This window comes from Mesocricetus auratus, unplaced genomic scaffold (assembly GCF_017639785.1).
Source record: "Mesocricetus auratus isolate SY011 unplaced genomic scaffold, BCM_Maur_2.0 Super-Scaffold_100676, whole genome shotgun sequence".
NCBI classification, from domain to species: Eukaryota; Metazoa; Chordata; class Mammalia; order Rodentia; family Cricetidae; genus Mesocricetus; species Mesocricetus auratus.
In genome coordinates this window covers 181273298-181297076 of record NW_024429266.1, presented here as the reverse complement: position 1 = coordinate 181297076, position 23779 = coordinate 181273298, and the positions used below count along the sequence as shown (strand labels likewise).

The 23779-nt window shown below is 47.8% G+C and overlaps 1 protein-coding gene across 1 annotated transcript; it reads right to left on the bottom strand.

Moving 5' to 3' along the window:
• Positions 1-1128: 1128 nt before the first annotated feature.
• Positions 1129-23481, bottom strand: Tuba8 (tubulin alpha 8). The gene is made up of 5 exons (XM_040737798.1): positions 23323-23481; positions 12892-13114; positions 11801-11949; positions 9688-10368; positions 1129-7553 (listed from the first exon to the last, which is right to left on the bottom strand). The coding sequence occupies exons 1-5, from the start codon at positions 23323-23325 to the stop codon at positions 7260-7262; spliced, it is 1350 nt and encodes a 449-aa protein (XP_040593732.1). The 5' UTR covers positions 23326-23481; the 3' UTR covers positions 1129-7259.
• Between the last annotated feature and the right edge of the window lie 298 nt (positions 23482-23779).

The following is a 23779-nucleotide window of genomic DNA, read 5'->3' as shown; positions in this document are numbered from 1 at the left end:
AGAGGCCAGGAAGTGGTGGTACATACTTGAATCCCAGCACTCAGGAGATAGGCAGATGGATCTTTGTTAGTTCAAGGTCACCCTGGGATACACAAAATTGACCCAGTGTAAAACAGAAAGGAAGCTCACAAAGCTGACCCCAGCTCTTGGAGTGACATGCCTTTTATCCCAGCACTAAGGAGGTGGAGACAGGAAGGGATGTGGCTGGGCACAGAGAGGAAGAAAGGCAGGAGGAGACGAGAGAGATGCAGGCTGAGGAGCAGTGCAGTCTAAGTAGTCTGAGGTAGCAGTCTGAGGACAGGATCACCCCTTTGGTCTGAGCACTGGTAGAGGTAAGAACTCTAGTGGTTGGCTGCTTTGCTTCTCTGATCTTCAGCTCTAACTCCAAAATCTGACTCTGAGTTTTTATTATTAAGAACAATTAGAATTTGTGCTACAGGGCACTTACTACTGTTGTTTAACTAAGATAACAAAGCAGCAACTACCTTCTAAAATGGTTTCTTCCACAGACAAACACTACCCTCAGTCTTAACCAGAGAAGCCTCTTTCTTTGCAGTGAATGTCCATGCATTCAGAGACTCCAGGCTTCCCAGGACTCTGGGAACAAGTGGAAAGTGGGGGTTCAGCCCTCCAAGACATTTACAACCCCACTGAGGCACCAGAAGCCCTGCAGAAAGGAACAGGAAGTACATAAGGTGAAGGGCCGTGAAATGCGTTCCTCTCAACCAGGCACAACACTTACAAACCTGAACTCACAGCAACCACAGTTCTCTGCACTGTCTGCCAGGACTGGGCCCATCAACAGTCCGTCATGAAATGATGGGGTGGCTCATCTGGCCCACCTCTTACAGCTGAACTATTAGCTACTAACAGATCCTGGGAGGGGGAGATCACTAACTGTGGTTGTCATCCCACTATTGAGCCCACCAGGCTTCAGTGGATAGCTCGAAACCCATGGTGACTCAGACAGCCATGGTTAAAATCCATGGGTCACAAAACAAGCATGTGTGAGAGAGTTTTGTAGGGAAGGGAGCACAGCCAGGGGTAGGGTGAGAGACAGCAGTCAGGCATGCATGTATAAAATTGTCCAAGAACAAATTTAGTAATAATGAAATAGACCTTAGCGAGTTCTCCATACCCATGTTTATTTCAGCATTATTCACAACAGCCAAGACATAGGATAAGCCTAGGTGTCCATCAACATACGAATGAATAAAGACAACATGACACGTGTACACAGTTGTGTATTAGCCATGATGAAGAGTGAATGCATCATTTACAGGAAAATGGATGAAACTGGAAATCATCATGTTAAGCGAAATAAGACATCCTCACAAAGACAAATATCACATGGATTCTCTCATGTTTACATCCTAGAGAAAATAAAGATTACACAAATATCTACTGGGGAGTGGAAAGAAAACTTGGAGAAATAATAAAGGCAATAATTAAGGTTGTTATAGCCCTGTCTAAAACTGTCACAATAAAACCTAGTATTTTTTATAATTAATATACATGACTGTTTCTAAGAGTTAAAAACAGTGCACACACACACGCTATAGGTTGTGTTGTGGTGCACACACACACACACACACATACACACACACACATGCTATAGGTTGTGTTGTGGTTTGACTCTGAAATCGCTTCCACAAGCTCATATTCTGGGTGCTGCGGGACCTTTAGGAAAAGGAGCCAGAAGCAGTGGGCATTTAAAGTTTGACCTCTGGCAGTAGATTTGCTGTTTCCTGGTCCACTGTGATGACAAGTACCTCCATCACATTCTACTGCTGCCATGAGCTGAAATCATCCAGAACCAGGCACCAAAGCAGATCTTTGTTTCTGGCAAGTATTTGGTCACAAGAAAGTGGCAGTAATTTAGGCGGGTGCCAAGACCTGCACAGTTTTGGATTTGACCTAATTGAGGTAATGAAGAAACAACAGACACACATGCAGAAAAGCTGGGATCCAGTGGACGGTGCACTCAGATGGACATTCAGATGGCATTATATCCATCAGGAAGGAAGGGGCAGGTTAGCTAACCTTAGTAGCCAGTCTCTAGGGGAGCAGTCTCAGGCTGCCGGTATCCCAACCTGGGAGAGGAAGCCACGGTCTGTACTGGAAGCTGTGGTCTGTACTCTACACACACTGTCAACATCTGTACTCAAAGCTAGGGAAGGCCTCGCCGTTCCCATGGGTCTGAGGCACACATTCACTAAGGACTTCATCTCTCCCCACAGGTGGAGGAAATGATTTACCACACAAACATCAAATGCAAATGAGGATTGTGGGTTACATTAATGTAATAAAGAATAGGTTTCAGAGTGGTGGAATTGCAAGAAAAGAAAAGGACATTATATAGGGTCAGCCCACCAAGAAGACTTAGAAACCCTAAACAACAAGATGGGTATTTAGATTCCAAATACATAAGGCAAAAGTTTTTCCACTGGGAGAAATCTCGATGATTGACACACAAACGGCTAGACAGAAATGAGCAAGAACAACAGAAGAGCTCAATGCCAGCAGGATCTAGATGATTCTTATAGAACACCTTATCCAACAACAGCACAATACACGTTCTATGCAAGTGCACCTACTATTTCCTAAGGTGGACCACATCAGGTCCAGCCCATCAGAGCTTATGGGGCACAGCTAAAGCTGCTACTACTATGACTAATGTATAGCACTAAGTGTTTATATTAGGGGAAAAAAGCTAAAGTCTTAATCACTTAAGATTTCACTACAAGAAACTAAGCCAAGCATTGTACCATATGCTTTTAAATCCAGCACTCAAGAGGCAGAGGCAGGAGAATCACCACAACTTCCAGGGCAGCCTGGTATATACAGTGAGCTCTAAGCTAGCTAGAGCTTTATAGCACCAAATAATATTAAATATTAAAAATATGAACATAGGTCAATGAAATTGAAAAAATACACAACAGTGAGAAAATAATAAAACAGGAGGTCTGTTCTCTTTAAAAATCTCCAGCAGGCATGACTAACAAAGAAAAATAGAAGACATAAATTTCCAATATGGGAAATTAAAAGAAAATAATATTAAGTCCTACAGACAAAGCTTCAAACAGGAATCTATAAACAATAATACACACAAATTCCAAAACCCTTCTGATTGTCATTGATTACACAGTATTATCAGATGGTCCATAATATCACAGTAGAGATTATTCTCTAGTTTTTCTTATCCAATTGCTCTAACCAACACTTTAAACATGAGCCAAATGGCTGGAAGTAGAAATTCAAGATACCCGCCATCCTGGATTTATGATACTGTGCTGGGGCAGTTTGTTTTGTGTTATTTCTTAGTGTGGAGAGTTAGGTCTTGCAACACAGAGAGAAGGGGGAAGGAGGGAGGGAGGAGAAGAGGGAAGAGGGGGAGAGGAGAGAGAGGAGGGAAGAGGAAAGAAGAGGAGAGGAGGGGAGGGGAGGAGGGGAGGAGGGGAAGGGAGGGGAGGAGAAGGGAGGCTCCAATCCTGTTAGTTTGCATGAGAGGCCACGCCCCCTGCCACTGCAGTCAAGTCAGACTATGCGGACCTACTGCCTATTCTTGGTTGTCATCGTCACTAGATCTGTAATTAACGAAAATCCACATGGCTGGGTACAGTTGTGAGGGGTTTTATTTTGCTAATTACAGCATTTGAAGTGGGAAGACCCACTTTTTTTTGAGACAGGGTTTCTCTGTATTGTTTTGGAGGCTGTCCTGGAACTTGCTCTGTAGACCAGGCTGACCTCGAACTCACAGAGATCCGCCTGTCTCTGCCTCCCGAGTGCTGGGATTAAAGACGTGCGCCACCATCACCCTGCAGGGAAGACCCACTTTTAATCCTGATCTTTTGAGGTAGAAAGATCCACCTTTAATCGGGGCCACACCTGCTGGCAGCCTGTAAGGGACAGGGAAGAAGGAAGCTTGCTCTCGGCCTGCTTGCCCTCGCTCTCCCTGGCAAGTCCATTCCTCCACTGGCATTGGAGCCTCCTCCTCCGGAATTCTGGCGTATCCGGAAGACCAGCTGAGACTCCAGCCTTGCGGACAGAACAGCTACAGGATTCTTGGACTTTCCATTGGTAGACAGCCATTGTTAGACTAGCTGGACCACACACAGCCTATAAGCCGTTCTAATAAACTTCATATATATGTACACACACACACACACACACACACACACACACAGACTGTAAGCCGTTCTAATAAACTTCATATATATGTACACACACACACACACACACACACACACACACACAGACTGTAAGCCATTCTAATAAGTCCCAAATATATTCATTCTGTACGTTTCTGTTCCTCTAGAGAACCCTGACCAATACAAGGACTCATCAAACTGATTGCAGAATCAGCAAGTTCAGAGAAAATGGATGTACCACCTTGCCCTCATAGATTCAGTTTGGAACCTAGGCTGACTTCTGCCCACGGGCTGGAAGCCTGTGTTTCTTGTTGAGAATTCAAGACTCACTGCAAATGTGGTATATGGTGCATGTGTGGTGTATGTGGTATGGATGTGTGTGTGATGTGTGTATATATGTATTGTGTATGTGTGTGGTATGTATATCTCTGGTGTGTATATGTGTAGGCATATGGTGTATGCATTATGGTGGGTGTGTTGTGTGGATGTGTATGTGATATGGGTTATGTATATGTATGTGTGTATGGTGTGTCTATGTATGTGAGTGTGTGTATGTGTTTGTGTGGTGTTATGTGTACAGGTGCCAGAAGAGCATGTAAGCTTCTCTAGAGTGGAGTTACAGGCTGTGAGCTGTCGAATGTGAGTACTGGGAACCAAACCCAGGTCCTCCAAAGAGCAGGAAGTATTCTTAAGCACTGACCCATCTCTCCAGCCCCCTACTTCACCTTCCTAGGAAGCCTCAAGATGATCTGTGACAGGCTAAGACTCACAAGCTACCTGCCCTGGGAAATGGCAGATTCCTATTCCCCTATCCATCCTCTAATAACTGGGGATACCAACCCCCAGTTCTAAAACAACACTGCTTCCACCTCCTGAGCTAGGCCATAAAAGTGGAGCTGGCCTAGAGGTACCCAGGGGCCCAAACAAATGAGGGAAGATGGAAGAAGAGACAGTTTCAGTCAAAGGCCCCTAAGGGTGGTTCCTGACTCCCCTGAGCCCCCACTCCCTTTGTACACACCTTTGAAGCATCACTGTTGTGACTGGAGGTCAGGTTGGTATGAATCTGTCAGCGACCCTCTCTCGCTTCTGTCAGTAGAGAAAATGCCCCTTCCTGACAGTGGCTGACCACTCCCTACCACAGACAGCTATGGAAAGTGGAAAGCCCGTCTCCGTGAAGGGCACGCTCTGTGTTCTCTTCTTGCCAGACGCCTCCACAGACAACAGACCTACCTGGCCCTGCTCCTTCAGCACCATGCTCTCCTGCACAAAAGGGCGAGAGAGCAGGCTCCCTGGAGGCAGCTGGCAGCACATCTTTTCTGCTTCTGTCAGGGCTTCCAAGGAACTGGCTAGACCCCTTCTGGGAACAGACTTGAAGAGCTGTGCATTTGATGCACAGGACCCATAACATAACGGGGCTCAACCCTGGAGGTCTCACGGGTAACTAAACAATAACAGTCTTCCCATCGCTCCTGAAATCCTGAGTGCCGGCTGCAGGGAGGCACCGCGTCTCCTTGGCAAATGGAGCTATGTTTCTGCTGTGTGCTATTTCATGAGGAACCCAGAAGCACAAGAGTCAAACAGCGGAGAGGGGCCTGGTGTTGGGACCCAGCTGAACTCCACCTTGCTGTCTAGCAATTGAGTCTCCATCCCTCAGGGTCTCTACAGAATGACCAAAATTCCATCTTGAGTGTTGAGAGCGCTGGAGAAGGTGTGTATAAAAGATGAGGTGCAGGGGAAGCCTTCTTCAAGCCTTCAAGTGCTTATGTTTCACTTAGGAGACATCTAAGCATCCATGATGCTCTCTGAAGATAAACAAACCCTGGCACCTGCCTGACTTCCCACCCTCCTAGCAAGCTCCACTCTTGCTGTCAGACCCACACTTGGTCCCTTCTTTTCAAACCGCTGTTTCCTATGCCCATTATCTCTGGGCTCATTTTATCTGGGCCCCACTAGCCCACAAAGACACTCCAGATACTGTCATTGCTGCTTGAAATCTCTAAACACCATCTAAAGAGGCCTCATCTTTTGAAATGCATTTAGGGAGGTAGGGGACTGTCGTATTTCTAACTCTAGCTCTTAGGATGGTGCCTCTGTCAGAGCACAGACTGTAGGCACCACTATTTTCACTTTTCGTTTCTTGTGGTTTCCTTTTCCCACAGAAGAGGGAGTACAGCATCCTCAGATGAGAAAACAGAAGCAAGCAGGCACATCTGCTGCTCTGGGTCTGTTATCTGAGTATAGAAAATGAACCCAGGGTTTCACACAGGCGGAGCTCCTTCTCATCATGGAACTACACCCCAAGTCTTTGCATAATTTTTATTGCAGTGTTTTGTTGTAACTGTTATATTGCATTGGTGATGCCTGTCAATCTCTCACTGTGCTGATATAGAAATTATATTTCATAATGTAAGTATGGAAAAGCACACACATACAAACAAGGTCAGGACTCCGTGGTGGCTGTCAACACCTAGTGGGGGTCTTGGGTTGCACCCCTGAAGGGGAAAGGGATGAAGCTATTCAAACACTTGGTGAATGGATGTGATTGATCCAGACGAGCTCAGGGCTGTGCTGCAGATCTGCTTTCATGAGCTTCTGTTTGCTCTCTCCATGGCATTTCCAGAGGTTTTCCTGGAGTTTTCCCATTCCTCCACCAGCCGACCCTGCCCTGGGACTGATAAGCCGAACCTACCTAGACTAAAGATCCCCCGTGTGCCTCCTCACCCACCCTGTGCTTGTGACCCGTTCAGCTTCGCTCTCATCCTTTAGGAATGAAGTTATTCTCATTCCAGGGAGGGTCCCCTGTGTGCTCACTACCCATGTGGCTGTCACATTGCCTGAGTACTTGAGTCAGGAGCCCTCCTTCTGTGGAGGACAGGAACTGGGCTGGGGCTGAGAGGCCAGCCTGTCACTTTCTCTTTCTGGGGTTTCCTTTTCCCATAGAATAGTAAGCACAGCGTGCTAAGAGGAGAAACGGGGAGTGAGCAGGCACAGCTGCTGGTCTGTCTGTCTGTCTGTCTGTCTGTCTGTCTGTATAAAGTGCTAGGAGATGAACCCAACATGCTTAGAGTGACATAAACAAAGAGACACAGTCATGGGGCAGGTGTCTATTTAAAATTCCTCCCCCTCATTCTCCTCTTCAAATGAATCAGTCCCCACTTCTTCATAATCCTTCTCCAGGGCAGCCAGGTCCTCCCTGGCCTCCGAAAACTCTCCTTCCTCCATTCCCTCTCCAACATACCAATGTACAAAGGCCCGCTTGGCGTACATGAGATCAAATTTATGGTCAAGACGGGCCCAGGCCTCTGCAATTGCTGTGGTGTTGCTCAGCATGCAGACAGCTCGCTGGACTTTAGCCAGGTCCCCTCCTGGCACAACCGTGGGTGGCTGGTAGTTGATGCCCACCTGAAGAACAGAGAAAGAAGACAGGCAACAGAATGGCATGCAAGTTGACCAAAAACAACGTTGGGCAATCTGTTGGTAATAATAAGCTTTGCTGGCCAGATGTAGGCATGGGTGTGGTGTGGAACTATATGATGGAGCAGGAGAAGGAACAAGGAAGTTGGGAACATGGGTAGACCAAAAGGATGTGTGCTGGGGAGAAAATGAAAGCAAACCAAAGGGCCACAATTCATGAAATTGTGACATGAAAGGCAGCACCTCCAACTGTTTACTTAGGGAGCAAGGTGCAGGAAATTCCTTCCCTGTAAGAGGCAGATCAATTTCTAGAACTGGCATCATTGTCATAAAGCTCATTATTTTCTAGATGTTTATCTGATGCTCCTCTTAGAGTTTTTGGTTTTTTGTTTGGTTTTTGTTTTTTGTTTTTGGGGGTTTTTTTGCAATAAATTTAAGGAAGTTTCTCTGTCAGGGGTGAAGGGCTGTTAAGAAGGTCACAGGGAGAATCCAGAGCAATAAATTAAAAAGGTCCCTGGGGACAGTGTTACTACTCACAAGACCGGGTCTCTAGTAAACAGGGTTCTTAGAAGAAAAGCAGAAAGAGCAACCATAGAAATCAAAGGTCACATAGAAGCAAGCCAACCTCCCAAGACCTGCTAACACACTGGGAGGGGCAGCTTCCCAGTGGGGCTTCTACCCTAGAAATCTCCCCAAAAGGGTCTCAAACCAAAGCAGACCAAGAATTATAGGAAACTAGAAGGCATCAAGATGACAAACTGTGGTGTCATCAGAAGGACACTGAGAACCATGGCACTGCCCCAAACTAACATATATTACCAGGCCATTGTGCTTAAGCTGCCAAACTCTCAGATTCATTGTTTTAAAGCGTATGTCTTCAGATAGTACTAGCTGCAAGGAACACGGCTGCTAAGCAAGCAGCCGGCCACAGATATGAGACACACATTTTGCCACATCTTGTATCTTGCTGCTGTGCTCTAGCCAACACAGGCCTCTCTTCCCTCTTCAACAGTGCCGTTGTAGAGCTGAGTCAAACTGGGGACATTCTCCCCTGGGGAGAAAGTCAACTGGTGAGGCTTAGCAATATGCATTCTGCAGGCATGCACTTTTCTGAAAAGCACCTATCAAGGCTAATAGCACCTTACTCATCTTTCCATATGGGAATTCAGAGCAAGCTTAAGATGGGGGGCATCCCCTCTGTGTTCATCACCCCACTATCCCTACATGTCTTTCATTTTTCTTTCCCATTAACTCCCTTATTAGCTCATGTTATTATTTCAATCAAAAAAAGAACTCCCGTTTTTGGATGGCCTTGACTGCCTTGGCCAGAGTGACCAAACTGACACATAAAAAAGGGTAGTATCAGCCAGGCGGTGGTGGCGCATGCCTTTAATCCCAGCACTCGGGAGGCAGAGGCAGGCGGATCTCTGTGAGTTCGAGGCCAGGCCGGACCGACAGCCTCCAAAACAATACAGAGAAACCCTGTCTCGAAAAACCAAAAAAAAAAAAAAAAACTAGGTAGTGTCTAGGAAGGAAAGGTGGTGAGTATCACAAGGAGCGGAGCGGTGAGCAGAGCGGTGCCCTTGCTCTGCAGGAGGGAGGGGAGAAACTGAGACTTCATGACAAATGGGATTCAGTCACACAAAGACTAGGCCTCCCTCAGTCTTACTCTGAGCTGAATAAGGCGTACAGGTAAAATAGTTAACTAAAATGTATCTTCTTTTGGAAAAAAAGAATTATGCCTCCCTAGCAATTGGAATCGTTTAGTTGGCTCTAAAATTAAAATGTACCTAGAAGGGTAAAATATCTATTAAATTTTCTTTTTTTCAAATTGAAATGAATCGCCAGTCCTCAAGGCGTTGTGATTCAGGTCCCTCTGTTTAAAAAAAGAAAAAGTCAAAGATGGTCAACTAATCTTAAATAGCAGCAAACTCAAGCACTTTCTAAAAGCAGACCAGCCTTCAAGAGCTGAATACCTCAGTCAAAGTTGAATGAAGTCAGGGTTGCATTGATTTAAGTCATCTCCAACATTATCATAAAGACCAGAAGCTCCAAGATTCATTCTCTCCAATAACTCCCTCTGCACTCCAGTTCTCCACCTCCCCAAATCATCAGTTCTCACCTTGAAGCCTGTGGGACACCAGTCAACGAACTGGATGGTTCTCTTAGTCTTGATGGCAGCAATGGCAACATTGACATCCTTGGGTACCACATCACCTCGATAGAGCATGCAGCAGGCCATGTATTTGCCATGACGTGGGTCACACTTCACCATCTGGCTGTTGGGCTCAAAGCAGGAGCTGGTGATCTCTGCCACAGACAGCTGCTCATGGTAGGCTTTCTCAGCAGAAATGATGGGTGCGTAAGTGACCAGCGGGAAGTGAATTCTGGGATAGGGTACCAGATTGGTTTGGAACTCCGTGAGGTCCACATTGAGGGCTCCATCAAAGCGGAGAGAGGCAGTGATTGAGGATACAATCTGGCTGATGAGGCGGTTGAGATTGGTATAGGTGGGGCGCTCGATGTCCAGGTTCCTGCGGCAGATGTCATAGATGGCTTCATTGTCCACCATGAAAGCACAGTCTGAGTGTTCCAAGGTGGTGTGGGTCGTCAGGATGGAGTTGTAGGGCTCCACCACTGCTGTGGACACCTGAGGTGCTGGGTAGATGGCAAATTCTAGCTTGGACTTCTTGCCATAGTCAAGGGAAAGTCTTTCCATCAGCAGAGACGTGAAGCCAGAGCCTGTGCCCCCTCCAAAGCTATGGAAGATGAGGAAACCCTGCAAGCCGGAGCAGGCATCTGTCTGGGGAGAGCCAGACACAAGGAGAATCAGAAGAGCCCTGACCCCACATGGAGACAAACCGCAGTTGTCTGCCACACCCCATCCTCAGTATTTTTACGTCAGGAAAATCATAATAGCCTATAAGGAATAAGACACAAAAGAGGTTGTTTTGATCTCGGGAGGAGTGGTTAATGTCTAGACTGACAAACTACACATGGATACAAAAGGCTCTAACTTGGAGCTGGCCAAAGCAGGAGTAAGTGGTCTCAGAGTTGCCAGAGTGGTAGACCTTGCCTTCTGAGAACTCGAACCTTGCCTGCTACACCTGTCCTTGACGTATAATTTTATGGGCATGGCTGGCATGCACATCTCAAACTTGGAAAGTGCTCAGGGTGCCAGTTTGAGGAAAGTAAAAGGGGCTATGGTTTCTTTCTTTTAAGATTTTGAAATATTGAGATTTAAGAAAATGTTTTTAGGTTGACAAATCACAGTTGTGTATGTTTGTGGCTTTTGTGTGCATCGTGGGATGACCACAGCAAGACAAGCAACATGTCAATGAATTCCCAACTTGTAAATTCTTCACCAGTTATTAACCTTTCCAAAGGAAAGGGCCTCCTCTCCCTTGGCTACATCCTCATCTTGGAAGGTTCTGTGATGGCTAGTAAGATAGCATCATGTTCTCAGCAAGTACCTGATGTGTAGAAAACACTCCATGTTGACTCCTGGAAGAACTATAGTAAGCACTCCATGTTGACTACTGGCAGAACTAAGAGAATTCATAGACTCACAGAATTTTCCCAGAGGATGTAAGCTATGATCCAGTGGTTCTGAACTTCTGAGCACCACAAATCTGTCAATTTTTCCACACCATGTGGAAATGAGAACTTTAAAAAGACAGAGTGATGTAGCCTACAATGCAGCTTTGTAGTCAAGAGCCTGATTCACACGCTAACTCTGCACTCTCTAGCACACTTAACTAGTGTGACCCAAGTGTGACTCCAGTCCAAAACTCCTCTATCTGCCTCTTACAAAGGAAATACCTCCCTTGTTTGTTTATTGGAGAGCAAAGTAATGTGTCTAATCAGAACTTGTAGTGTCTATATCAGTACTCAAATATGCAAACAAATCTCTTCCTCAATTTTTCCAAGCCTTACTAACCCATGTTTCTAACTTTAACCCCGGTCTATAGAGTAGGCCAGTGTACGCAGACAGAGGGAGGTATGTTATCCTTGTGAATGCTCCCTCTGAAAATGAGCAGAGGCCTGCTGGTACAGCCATTAGAACAGCATGTGCATGACATGATGAGGCCCTGGATTTGGTCCTCAGCACCAACAAACAAACAAACATCCCCACGAACTCTAGGAGCTACACACGTAGCCAGCCGATGCATGCCTCTACCCCACCTGAGTCCAAGCCTGACCAGATGTGCTCTGCCCTGCCCTGTTGTTCTTACCAGCTTACGGATACGGTCCAGTACCAGGTCGATACTCTCCTTGCCCACCGTATAGTGTCCACGGGCGTAATTGTTAGCAGCATCCTCCTTCCCCGTGATCAGCTGCTCGGGATGGAAGAGATGGCGGTAGGTTCCTGCCCGCACCTCATCTGTCAAGAGACAGGAGCCTCAGATGCTGGTGTCCAGGAAAAATGCTCTACCCAGATCATCTGAGTATGAGACTCCACTGGAGTGAAGCCAGTCTACCCGACCGAGAACAAGTCTAAACGACTGAAGATCCTAAGTGACAAGGGCACTAACCAAGCCCGGGCCCATGAGCCAAGTTAGAATGGAGGAGGAGACTTCAAGAAACAGAGTCCACTCATCTAACACCAAAGCCATTTCCTCCCTTTCTCTCCTTGCCTCCACCTGGATCTGGATCCTCCAGAGCACTCTCCAAGAAGCCCGAGGAACCCTGTTCTGAGAAAGCCGGAATTCACCTGTGTGTTTCTAAATCAGGAGGCCTAGTGTCCTTACAAATGCAACACCTCTACTTGTGAATGTGGCTCCTCTCACCCCACCTTGACTGTGAAGTTCTGCAAGGTTAGACCATACCCCTGAGGCCAGCCTGCAGCTATAGTCAGAGACCTACACTTTAGGAAATGAATGCTTGGGAGGCTTTTCGAGACAGGGTTTCTCTGTGTAACAGCCCTGGCTGTCCTGGAACTCGAGCTGTACACCAGGCTAGTCTCGAACTCACGGTGATCTATCCATCTCTGCCTTCCAAATGCTGGAAATAAAGGCGTGTGCCACCACCACCTGGCTGGGAGGTTTCTAATAATTTCTAAAGTTGTTTGTTTTTTAACCCCCTACTATCAGTAACAAGCGCAGCCATTTCCATCTCTCACAGCAGGTTGAAGAAGCATTTGGTTCTGCATAGCCGAGCAAAGAGCCTTTTGGCCCCTACAACAAACTCCCCCAGGAGCCGGGGGAAGTCACAGGGAGGGTGAGTTCTAGTTGGCTCACTCACATCTTTCAACTCACTTCACTCGCGTAAGCCAGCGCCCCGCACGTGGCTGTTGTGCAGCAGAGCCGCCTTGGCCCGTACTCACCGACTACAGTAGGTTCCAAGTCGACCATGACAGCCCGGGGCACATGCTTTCCATTTCCAGTCTCACTGAAAAAGGTGGTGAAGGAGTCGTCATCGTTGACCTTGCTGGCCTGAGTGCCAAAGGTTCCATCTGCCTGGATGCCATGTTCCAAACAAAAGAGCTCCCAGCAGGCATTGCCAATCTGAACTCCAGCTTGACCCACGTGAACTGATATGCATTCCCGCTGTGGAAACAGGGCACATCAAAGTCAGAGAACCCAAGCCCCTGGGCATGGGCTGAGGCTATCTCTCCCTCACGTTCAACCAGCAGGATGCTCAAGCCTACAGCCTCACCATTCCACAACCAGGATGTGTCTGGCTTTTCGGGTGCTTGGCACCACTACATCTGGCACAAGACATGGGCCCAAAGAAGTCAAAGACAGCTACAGACGAATCTTAACTTTACAACACATGGTGCCAGTGTTCACACTAACTCCTAAGCGTGTCACACACTGGTGTGCATACAGAGCCCAGGACTATCACAGGGCAGCCACCATAGACACAGTCAGTGTTACCACTGCAAATGCAGAAATAATAAACACACAATATACCATCAAGGCCAGGGAACGATGAGAGATTAGAAACACTTTTGGAGCCACCATTAACTACCTCATTGCTTAGATCAGGCCAAGCATTAAGTAAAACTCACCTTTTGAGTGTCCTTCTATCTCTATTGCTCTGATTAAAAGCAACAAATGTCCAGTTGATCCCGGAATTAATTATCATATGAGGATAAGGTGTGAGTGTGTTGGTATGTGTGTGTGTGTGTGTGTGTGTGTGTGTGTGTGTGTGTGTGTGTGTTGAGAACCCTTCCAACCAAATGTCCCGGGAATATGGACTCATCCTCCACCCCTTCCCAGACTGTGGGGAAGCAGTGGCCCACACAGGGTGACTCTGTACTGTGACACCTGCCAAAGACCAGCAGGGAAGCATGTGCCTGGTCTAGAAGTTTCTATTCTTATCCATGACCTGATGTGGCACCTTCCAGCTCTGGGTTACCCAAGCCAGAAGCAAAGCCTCTGGAGAGCATGGCTGGTCCAGGAAACAAGCAGTGTCCACATCCAAGTTCAGACTCCTGGGAATTCAGAAGCCTCTCCAGGCATAGGAGTGGAGCAGATGCCCTGAGCACCTCCAAGGACCAGAGCTTTCAGGACCCATTGCTCCCTAGTTCTGTTTTGTAGCTGAGTCCCTACTCTCCCCATCACTCTGCTAGCCCTTGCCACTGGAAGGAAAGTGTGCAAGCATTCGAAGCCATCTGTATGGGGCACAGAGCTGCAGACTATGGCCCAGCATTACTTTCCAGGGCTCAGTGAAAGGCTTCTTCGCTCACAGCTTGCCCATGCAAGGTTCACAGGTAGACATCTCAATTCTTTTGGTGTGTTGTATGACCCTTGACCTCTCCTCATCTGAAAATGAGCTTTTAGCCATGTTGTCATTGGTTTTACCATTGTCACCATAGGGCAGGATCTTCTAGCTCCTCCTCAACCCTCTGGGAGCACAGGTAGGGAGTCAGAGCTCGCAGGCTCCTGTTCTTACTCCCTTTGTTGGGGGCCTGCTTCTACTTCCACTTTAAGACTAAGGAAAGCACACCCTACACCGAGCGGCCGTCCCACACTAAGCGTGTTATTATTGACACAAAGCTACAGCACACATTCAGTAAGCAGCCATGGCTTCTCAGGAAGGCCCCTGACATTGAGGGAACACTGGGCAGCCCACTTGGAGGCCGATCCTGAATCTCCTCCTCCAAATTACAGTCTCATCTGTGTCCCCAAAGTTCAGCTTTCCGAGATTTGTCTCTTCAGGTCACCATCGTATACCAACCACCCCCAGTTTATTGAGGGTGCTGTATGGTTTCCAGCCTTCTGACTTCCTTCTGGAACACTCTAGGCCTTTCCAGGGAAGATGAAAGGTTATTGCAGAAAGGAAAAAAAGTTCATGAGGAGAAGAGAATAGGATAGTAGTGACCTGCAGTCAGCAACACACGATCCAGTTTTTTCAGTCTCTTTGATGACCCCTCAATCTTTTTTTTTTTTTTTTTTTTTTTTGGTGAGGGAGATTTGGTTTTTTGAGACAGGACTCCTCTGTGTAATAGTCCTGGCTGTCCTGGAACTCACTTTGTAGACCAGGTTGGCCTGGAACTCACACCTGCCTCTACCTCCCGAGTACTGGGATTTAAGGTGTGTGCCACCACCACCCAGAACTTTTTTTAAAAAGATTTATGTATTTCTTATGTACACAGTGTTCTGCCTACATACCAGAAGAGGGCACCAGATCTCATTACAGATAGCTGTGAGTCACCACGTAGTTGCTGGGAATTGAACTCAGGACCTCTGGAAGAGCAGCTGGTGTGCTTTTAACCTCTAAGCCATCTCTCCAGCTCATATCTCCAGTCCCTGCCATGCCTCAATCTTATATGAATAAATAAATAACTTTGCAGAGACCCTCTCTTTTAGCCTCTTCCTCCTCTCTCTCCTCAGAGTAAAACTCACAAAAGGAAACTATCCTGAGAAAAACACATTTGTGCTGTCCTCCCAGACTGGCCTTTTCATTCTACCGCTGAGCTACATCCCCAGAGAGCTCTTTTCCAACAGTATCGTGCCCCCAAACACCTAGGAGCCAAATGATGGCGTAATAGCGCCCCGTATACTTCCTCACAAATTCTCCTCCTCCTCCTCCTAATCCTCACAAATTCTCTCTCCTCCTCCTCCTAATCCTCACAAATTCTCTCTCCTCCTCCTCCTAATCCTCACAAATTCTCCTCCTCCTCCTCCTAATCCTCACAAATTCTCTCTCCTCCTCCTCCTAATCCTCACAACTTCTCTCTCCTCCTCCTCATTTATTCTCTCTCACCTCTTCCTCCTCATCCTCCTTATATATTTGTCTCCTCTCACCACTGAACCACACTCTCTGTCTCATAAAAGTGGTTGCAAGACTATACCATACCAAAACCATGTTAGGAGCAGAACAGCTGCTTGAACTATGCAGACTTTGAATTATAACTTGAACAAATCAAAATAGGAAAAATTAGTTTCAATTAAGTATAATAAAAATACGGTTAGGTATGAAAATGCTTTTACTTTCTAGAATTAGTATCTGAAGCACCTAGCAATAAAATATATCTGTATTTAAAGCACTGTTTTTTTAATTTTTAAAGGACTTTATTTATTACATATACAGTGTTCTGCCTGCATGTATGTCTGCATGCCAGAAGAGGGCATAAGATCTCATTACAGATAGTTGTGAGCCACCATGTGGTTGTTGGGAATTGAACTCAGGACCTCTGGAAGAATAGGCAGTGTTCTTAACCCCTGAGCCATCTCTCCAGCCCTGTTTTTTAATTTTTAACAGTATTGGAGATCAAACCCAGGGCCTTCAAATGTTAGCCAAGTGAGCTACACTCCTATCTTTTAAAACACATTAATAAACACAAGAGATAAGTAGGTATGGCCTTAAATGATAATTATTACACATAAGCAATAAACATATAGGTGGCATTATACTCATCTACTTTTCTGGAGGTTTAAGTTTTTTCATAGTAAAAGTGAAGACACTAATAACAACCTAAAAGAAATAGATGAAAAGTAGGAGTTAGAGACTCCATCATGTTAACCTGGTTTTCTCATCTCACACAGCCACTTACTCAAATGACATTTGCTAAGGGCCCACCCTGTGAGGCTTAGCAAAAATCGCAAAGCTACATAAGAGCTTGCCTCCCACACAAGCCAGGCCCTGGGCTTGATCTGTTTCCTGTTTGGAATTTTACATGGCTAGCTTGGTATTGATGTCCACTACCAGATAGATGCCATCACCAACTACCTAAGGCACCAGAAGTTCAGACTAAGAGGGAGGCAAGAGGTTTGGGCGCAAAGGGTTAAGTTTAGATGCAAGTAGATCACAACTTATATGCACTTTCCGGGGATCCTGTGGCCTATGCACATCCTCAGAATCCCAGGGGATGATTTGCTCATGGTAGGGTATTACAGTTTGCACCTAGAATGCCTTCCAAAGGGTCACGAGTTAAAGGCCTGACCCACAGCCTCTGGCACTATCGGGAAGTAGAGGAGGCGGAGTCCAGCCGTGTGTGTGTGTCGGCTCTCAGGGGCACACCCTCCTGGGACTGCAGAACCCGTCTTTCCCTCCTTGGCCATCAGGCATGTGGTTTGTCACTAGCTTCTACCATGTTCCTCTGTCATGCACCACTTCACCTCAGACCTAGAACTGATAGGGACAACCAAAACCGAGCCAAAATAAACCTTTCACTTCGTAAGTACCTAACCTCAGGGTGTGTTGCCCTGGCAGAAGCTGGCACAGGGGCCGCTTCTCCACATGGTCTGCTCAGCCACCACCCCTCCTTCTACCTGAAGTCCCACACAGATGAGCAGGGGAGACCAGTGTGACACCCTTGGGAAGCCGGTCCCCACACCTAGGAAAGGGCATCGGTCTGCCTGGCGAGAGCCAGATGCAAGCTCAGCACGTGGGTGGGCCGGCCCCGCGGATGACCTAATGATGCCTTCTCCATCTCAGGTAGGCACAGAGAGGCAAAGGCTAGACTGAAGACACACAGCAGTGCAGCAAGAATGCCTGGCCTAGAACCCAGGGCTTTCAAGTCCAGCCTGAGCTCTGGCCTTTGTCCCTACAACCTCCTGACTCACCCTTACCCTGAATTTCCAGGGCCTAGGGATGCGGCTGCCTGGTAGTGGAAGTCAATACCAAGCTAACTACGCAACCCTCCCAATGGGAAATGCTCTCTGCACAGAAATGCTGGGAGAGCATCGGGAACCAGTCCCCTTCAAAGTGAGTCATCTTCCTCTGCCACTGCCAGGAAGCTGTTCCTCGGGATAAGCTGTGCAGCCAAGGATGCGGGGCAAAGGTAAGCTGAGTTAGCAAGGATATTTCAGTCATATGTTGCTCCAAACTCATATCTCAGGTTCCCCTTGGTAGCCAGAGTTCCTGTCCCCTCCCCCTCTTGATTCTATTTTGAATCTGGGCCTGTGGAGCTCTGTTCTCCTGGGTCCCTGTAAGGGAAGGCTCTGTATGCTGCCAGAATCAGAACTCAGCAATGCAGGGGGGTAAAGGGCAATAGAAAGACTTATACACTGCTCAAGAAAAGTGACATCCCTCTACAGAGCTGGTAAGTCAAACACCACCTGCAAAAGTTCATCCCCACATGGTAAGTACTGTCACATGCAAGAAGGCTCTACGTGGCAGCATGCTGATGCCATTTTTCAGGACTCCAGTTAAATGTCACTCCCACTGGCAGGAAGCAAGGATACCCACAGATTGCCGCAGGGTCCCTGCTGGGTTTGCTCATGATGCCTTTCTGTTTATCACACAACATTCAGCCTCGATGGTGGCTTCTTCAAGTGTCTGCCTTTTCCTGATACAGAGACTATGGGCAAGCAATTGAACTTCCAGCACCAAGCACAGTGCTTGGACACAGCAGAGATGAGTGGAATAAGAACCCTCCATGGTTTTATGAACCATTTAACATGAAGAGCAGGCAAAGCCTAAGAACACTTAATCGCAGCTCATGGGAGTTCAACCAAGGGACCCACAACTGCCAACAGGCCCCTGATGCGTTGAGACGGCCTGGGGGCATGTTTGAGTGTGCTTGGGAACAGTGAACAAGAGACTGGAGAATTCAGAACATGTCCCGAGACTGCCAGTTTATATGGAGCATGAGCCCATGAGGGGCAGAGCTGGTGGGACAGCTGTGTCCCCTCCGCCCATCCTCCATGGAGAGCATATGTCACAAAATTATATTCTAGAACTCTGCAGCCCTTAGAGCGTACTGCAAGAAACCCTTGTGTTGCCCCTATTTAATATATAGCCTCTATTTTGGTAATGCCAGCCCCTTTTACTTTGTGGAAGCATGCTCTGAGTCTTATGACAACATTTTGATGCAGTGACACAGTCCAGTATGACAGAGAATGTTCAAGTACATTGAAGACCCTGGACTGAAAAAAAAGTCAGTTCAAGGTTTCACATAAAAAAGTAACAGTGAAGTATTTCTCTAGGATAGTTGGTGACTCACACCAGCATCAGAAACCGTGTGAAGGACTCAGACAGGTCCATTGTCCCCTGGCCACCTGTGTACTCAGTTGCCAGGCAGTCGCTCTCAGGCGCCTATTAACACAGCATTATTTCTAGCTGTTGGGCTAGAATTAAAAAATAAAGTCACATGTATTTTAGGGCCTAGGTCACAAAGCTGACAAATAAAAAGTAGATCCATAGTGTTCCAAAGGGATAATTAAAGCAAGAGCAAACGTGACTCATCAAAGATTGCGCTGTCTCCGCTCAGACCCTTCAATTAGAGTGTATTTGGGATCACTGGCAAGAAAGACAAGACAGCAAATGAGCAACAGTCTGAACAGAGCTGACCTAAACGAGCATCAGTGAGAGAAGGCAGCTCAGGAGTGGGGCTCGGACGACGTGGGCAGCAGCGGTGCTGATGAGAGACCAGCGATGGAAGTGATTGGTAAGCGGATTCTGGCACAAGAGGCCCTGTGATGGCAAAGGCCCTCGGACTCCAGCTGGCTTTGAGACAGGACAGGCTCCAGCCTTCAATGTCATGCAAAAGCTTTGTCATGGTCTTCCAGGAGAAAGCAAGTAACCGCCACAAAGGCCACAGCAATGTCAACTCCCCAGCAGCCAAAAAAAGTGAGCAGCTGGTGCACTTCCTTCCTCAAAGGATGCCACATCCTCCCACCCTTCCCAATCACTGACCTAGTCACCAGCCCTTTCCTCCTCAAAGTTAATTTCTCATCCTAGAAGCCTAGGAGCCATCGAGGTCACCAAGGAGCCCCCTCATCAAGGACACATAGTAAACACCCCTCCCTCAGCTGTGTACTAGCTTGAGCCTAAAAGATTGCTGTCAAGACTCACTTAACAGCTTCGCCCCATCGCTTTAACCAAGGACCCATGACTCTGGAGCAGGTACCCAAGTACCTAGGAGGAAAAACTTGCCGTTGGTGATAGGAAGGGAGAAATGGCCGTAGCCCCCATGGTGCTCTGAGACACAATGATCATCTACTTTGCACAGCACAGCCTCGTGGTACAGTTGCATGATGGCAGAGGACACCAGATATGACAACGACTCCACCTCCACCCCCAGACACACTGCCAATTTTGCCAACTCCTCTCTAACCGCCAAGTTTTGCAAGTGTATGTGATCTTTGTCACCGCTTGTGTCCATTTCCATCTCACGCAGCCAGCGTTCCTCAAAGCTAAAGGAATTGGGCATGAAGGTATTTCAAATGTCACATAAGTGTCCCCATCTCCCTGTGACCTTTATAAAAACTCTCTCTGGTCCCTGCTACCATTGATATGGGTTCAGCTTAGGGTACCTGGCCAAGGATCTCCATAGCACCTTCTAAAATTTAGTGTCATCGTCACATTCGCAGGGCTTGCTTGTTGGAAGAGCACAGACAACAGATGGGATGCTGGGGTATAGAACTGACCTGCCGGCTGATGTTTAAGAAGAAAGGCTTTAGAGAGATGGCATGAGCTGTATGCTGGAGTATCTGGTGTGGGACCACCTGGGAAGTCATAAGATCTGCACCTGGGAAATCACATGCCCACCCGCCCAGAAATTGAAGAATGACCACACTGAAAATATGTGTGGGGACGACTTACATATTTCTTACCCAATTAAAATGGAAATGGCAAAGTTAATTCTGCTTACCTTCCTTGCGCCCCCATGACCGCATAGGAAGAGGGGCATGGAGGCTGGCTGCCTAAAACCTGACCCACTGGAGGAAGTGAAGACATTCTCGAAAGGGTGGGATACTTCAGATCAGGGTTTACAAATTGGTCGTTCTAATCCTTCAGGAATGAGGGGGTCTGGGGATGTGTCTCAAAGGTAGCACAGCTGCCAAGCATACAAGACTTAGCCTCAGGGTCCCCCACTTCCCATGTAAGAAGAAAGGAAAAGAAGAAAAGCATCGAGTCTCCCAGCTCCTGAGCAGAAACAACACAAGTTTAAAGGAAGCCTGAACACCATAATGAGATCTATCTCAAAATGAAAAATAAAGAGGGAGGGAGGAGGTAAAAAGAAAAAATTTCACTAAGAGGTTCTGTGAATGGAGACTGTTATGCATCAAAACAGTGCTGGGCATTAAGGAAAGTTCTCAGTACTCAAAGTTCAGGGGCTCTCGATAAAATGATGGGCTCTTTTCAAGTTATTTGACCATTTAGGTTTTCAGAACCGCTTCAACTTTACTGTGTTTTGTTTTTTGTGTTTTGTTTCCCAGGTATATTCATTCAGCAGACACTGGCATTTTTCCACGGGTTGGATTACTGTCTTTGCCCCTCCTCCAAATGTCTTGTGGGCTCTATGCTGTGGACACTCAGATCAGAATGCCTGAAGTATGGATATGAGAGCACTTTGAAAACCATAAAGCACTGGGAGCTGTGAGTGGTAATTATCAGTTCTGCAGGTGTGGCCAAATAACAAAGCAAGTCTGATAGCCGAGGCCACACAGACGGCTCAACAGGTAAAAGCACTGGTTAAACAAGCCTGATGACTTGAGTCTGATCACCAAATTCCGTGATGAAAGGAGAACCCTGCTACACAAACACACACAGGCACACAAAAACACACTAATAAGTATTTTGACTTTTTTTCTGGATGTGATAGTGCACGCCTTTAATCCCAGCACTCAGGAGGCAAAAATGGACCTCAGAATTTGAGGCCAGCCTGGTCTAGAGAGCAAGTTCCAGGACAGCCAGGGCTGCACAGAGAAACCATGTCTTAAAAAAACAAATGACTGATTATAGCAAATATGCAAAGTTGGATGATGTATAGAATAAACTTATTTACTCTTCATATACGTATATATAACATGTATATTTAAATCACTTTATAAAAACCTAAAAATAATAAAATGTATGTAGAGTCTTGGAAATTTGAACTCAGTCCTCTTCATTTTGTAGATGAGAAAAATCAGTCCAGAGAAGTTTAATGACCTTCCTGAAGTCACACAACTAGCTGCATAGCCAAGCGCTAAAATCTGAACTTCAGCTCGGCATTCCTTCTAAGATCCCAAACCAGGTACCAGAAGTGGTTTCCTCTGGCCACTCTCTCCTGAGTTCTCAAATTCTTCAAGCTCCCAGGTGTGTCTGGGAGCTTGCTGGGGAGTGAGGAGTGATGGACAGGCTTAGAGTTAGGACTAACAGGAGGGCCTGCGCCAGAAACTCTTGGGCACTCTCACAAATGAACAGCCAGAGCGCGCGGGGGGGGGAGGTGGAAAACAAGAGAAGGGGGAAAGGAGAGGGAGGAGAGAGAAAGGAGAGTGGAGGGGAGGGGAGGGGGAAGGAGAGAGGGGAGGGAGAAAGGAGGCGGAGGAGGAGGGGAAAGGGAGGGGAGATGGGGTGGGGAGGAGAGAAGGGAGGTTCTGGCGCAGCTGCCCTGACACCGACACCAAGCAAGTGCGCTCGCTCGGTGAACCTGACCTTGGTCTGTGAGCTATTCTGCCCCACCCGCCACCCTAACCTTTCTGCCCCACTTCTCTGCAGAAACCCCAGGGCTTCCAGGCGTCCGGGATGGGTGGGAGGGTGTAATTGAGGCCGACACCCCAGGGGCTTTTGGCAGAGCTGATGAGGCGCTCGGGAGGGGGTCTCTCTAGCTAGAAGGTAACAGCCGCTAGAGGAGACAGCCACCAGTGAGGAGTCGCTGCCTCGAAGCCAAGAAAGAAAATAAAATTAAACTGCTGATGTCCCCAGGTCTCCAGGGAGGGAAACTTACGAGTCCCAAAGTCTTTCTGACTTTGACCGCTGGTGAAGAGCTGGCACCAGCGCCAGGCGCCTGCGAAGCTGGTTGGGTCCAGAGGACCCAGCTCGAATCGAGGGTGCGCCAAACCCAAGACGATGGCCAGAAAGCCAGCACAAGCAGCAGGTGCCTGCGGAGCTGGCCGGGTCCAGAGGACCCAGTTCGAATTGAAGCTGCCCAAACCCAAGCGGACGACCGGATGATGAGAGTGGAGAATGACCCCATTGGGTTTGGAGACTCGACTCCATCTACTCGCCCAGCCACCCAGTCCCTGGCATCCCATTTCTTCTCACTCTAACCACCAGTGGGGGTCTCCCAGAGTGTCACTCGCCTCTCACCCGTTCTCCAGGTCCGCCCTCCTCTGATTAGCGAACGCAAATCTCCCCTAGGTCCCTGCAAGGGGCGAACGGCCCCTGCTCTCCACTTGCTCTGCAAAATAAACGGTACCTGACAACTAGATGTTTCCCACCCCTGGAATACGACTCTTGGTCCTGAATTGACCCACACCCCCTCCAAGAGAGCTCAACGAATCCAAAGCTATCCCGCAGCTACTCCATGGCCCCGCAGCTCTCTACCGGGGCACCTGCGCACGTCCCTGACTAGCCCATGGCCGGGAAGTCTCACCATCGTGGCCGCTCTCCTCGCCCGCTCGCCTCCCAGCTGGGCCTGCCCACCCCAACTGCTCCAGATACGGCCGCCTCCGCGGTTGTGACACACTGCGAGGGAGGGGGCCAGAGACAGACATGCTGGGCCAGCAGTGGCCCAGCAGCATCACAGTGCCCGCGGAGGGGAGGGACCTGGGTAGGTCACAATGGCACTTCCCCTCCCACCGGCGGCTCCCTGATCCAGCCCCGCTGCTTCCCTTGCCCGGAGGCGGCGGCTGAGCTCCTGCGCCTTGCTGAGTCGGGAGCTCAGCAGTCCTGTGACCGTGACACACGTGTGCACACATACCCCGCATCCACTCCGAGATCAGCATTGGAAAGCAGTGGAAAAATACTTCGAAACAAAATGCTCATTTCTCCCCAAATGTTCACAGTCTTTCTGCTGCCAGCACTGGCTGGTGTGGTGGGAAGGCAGCTAA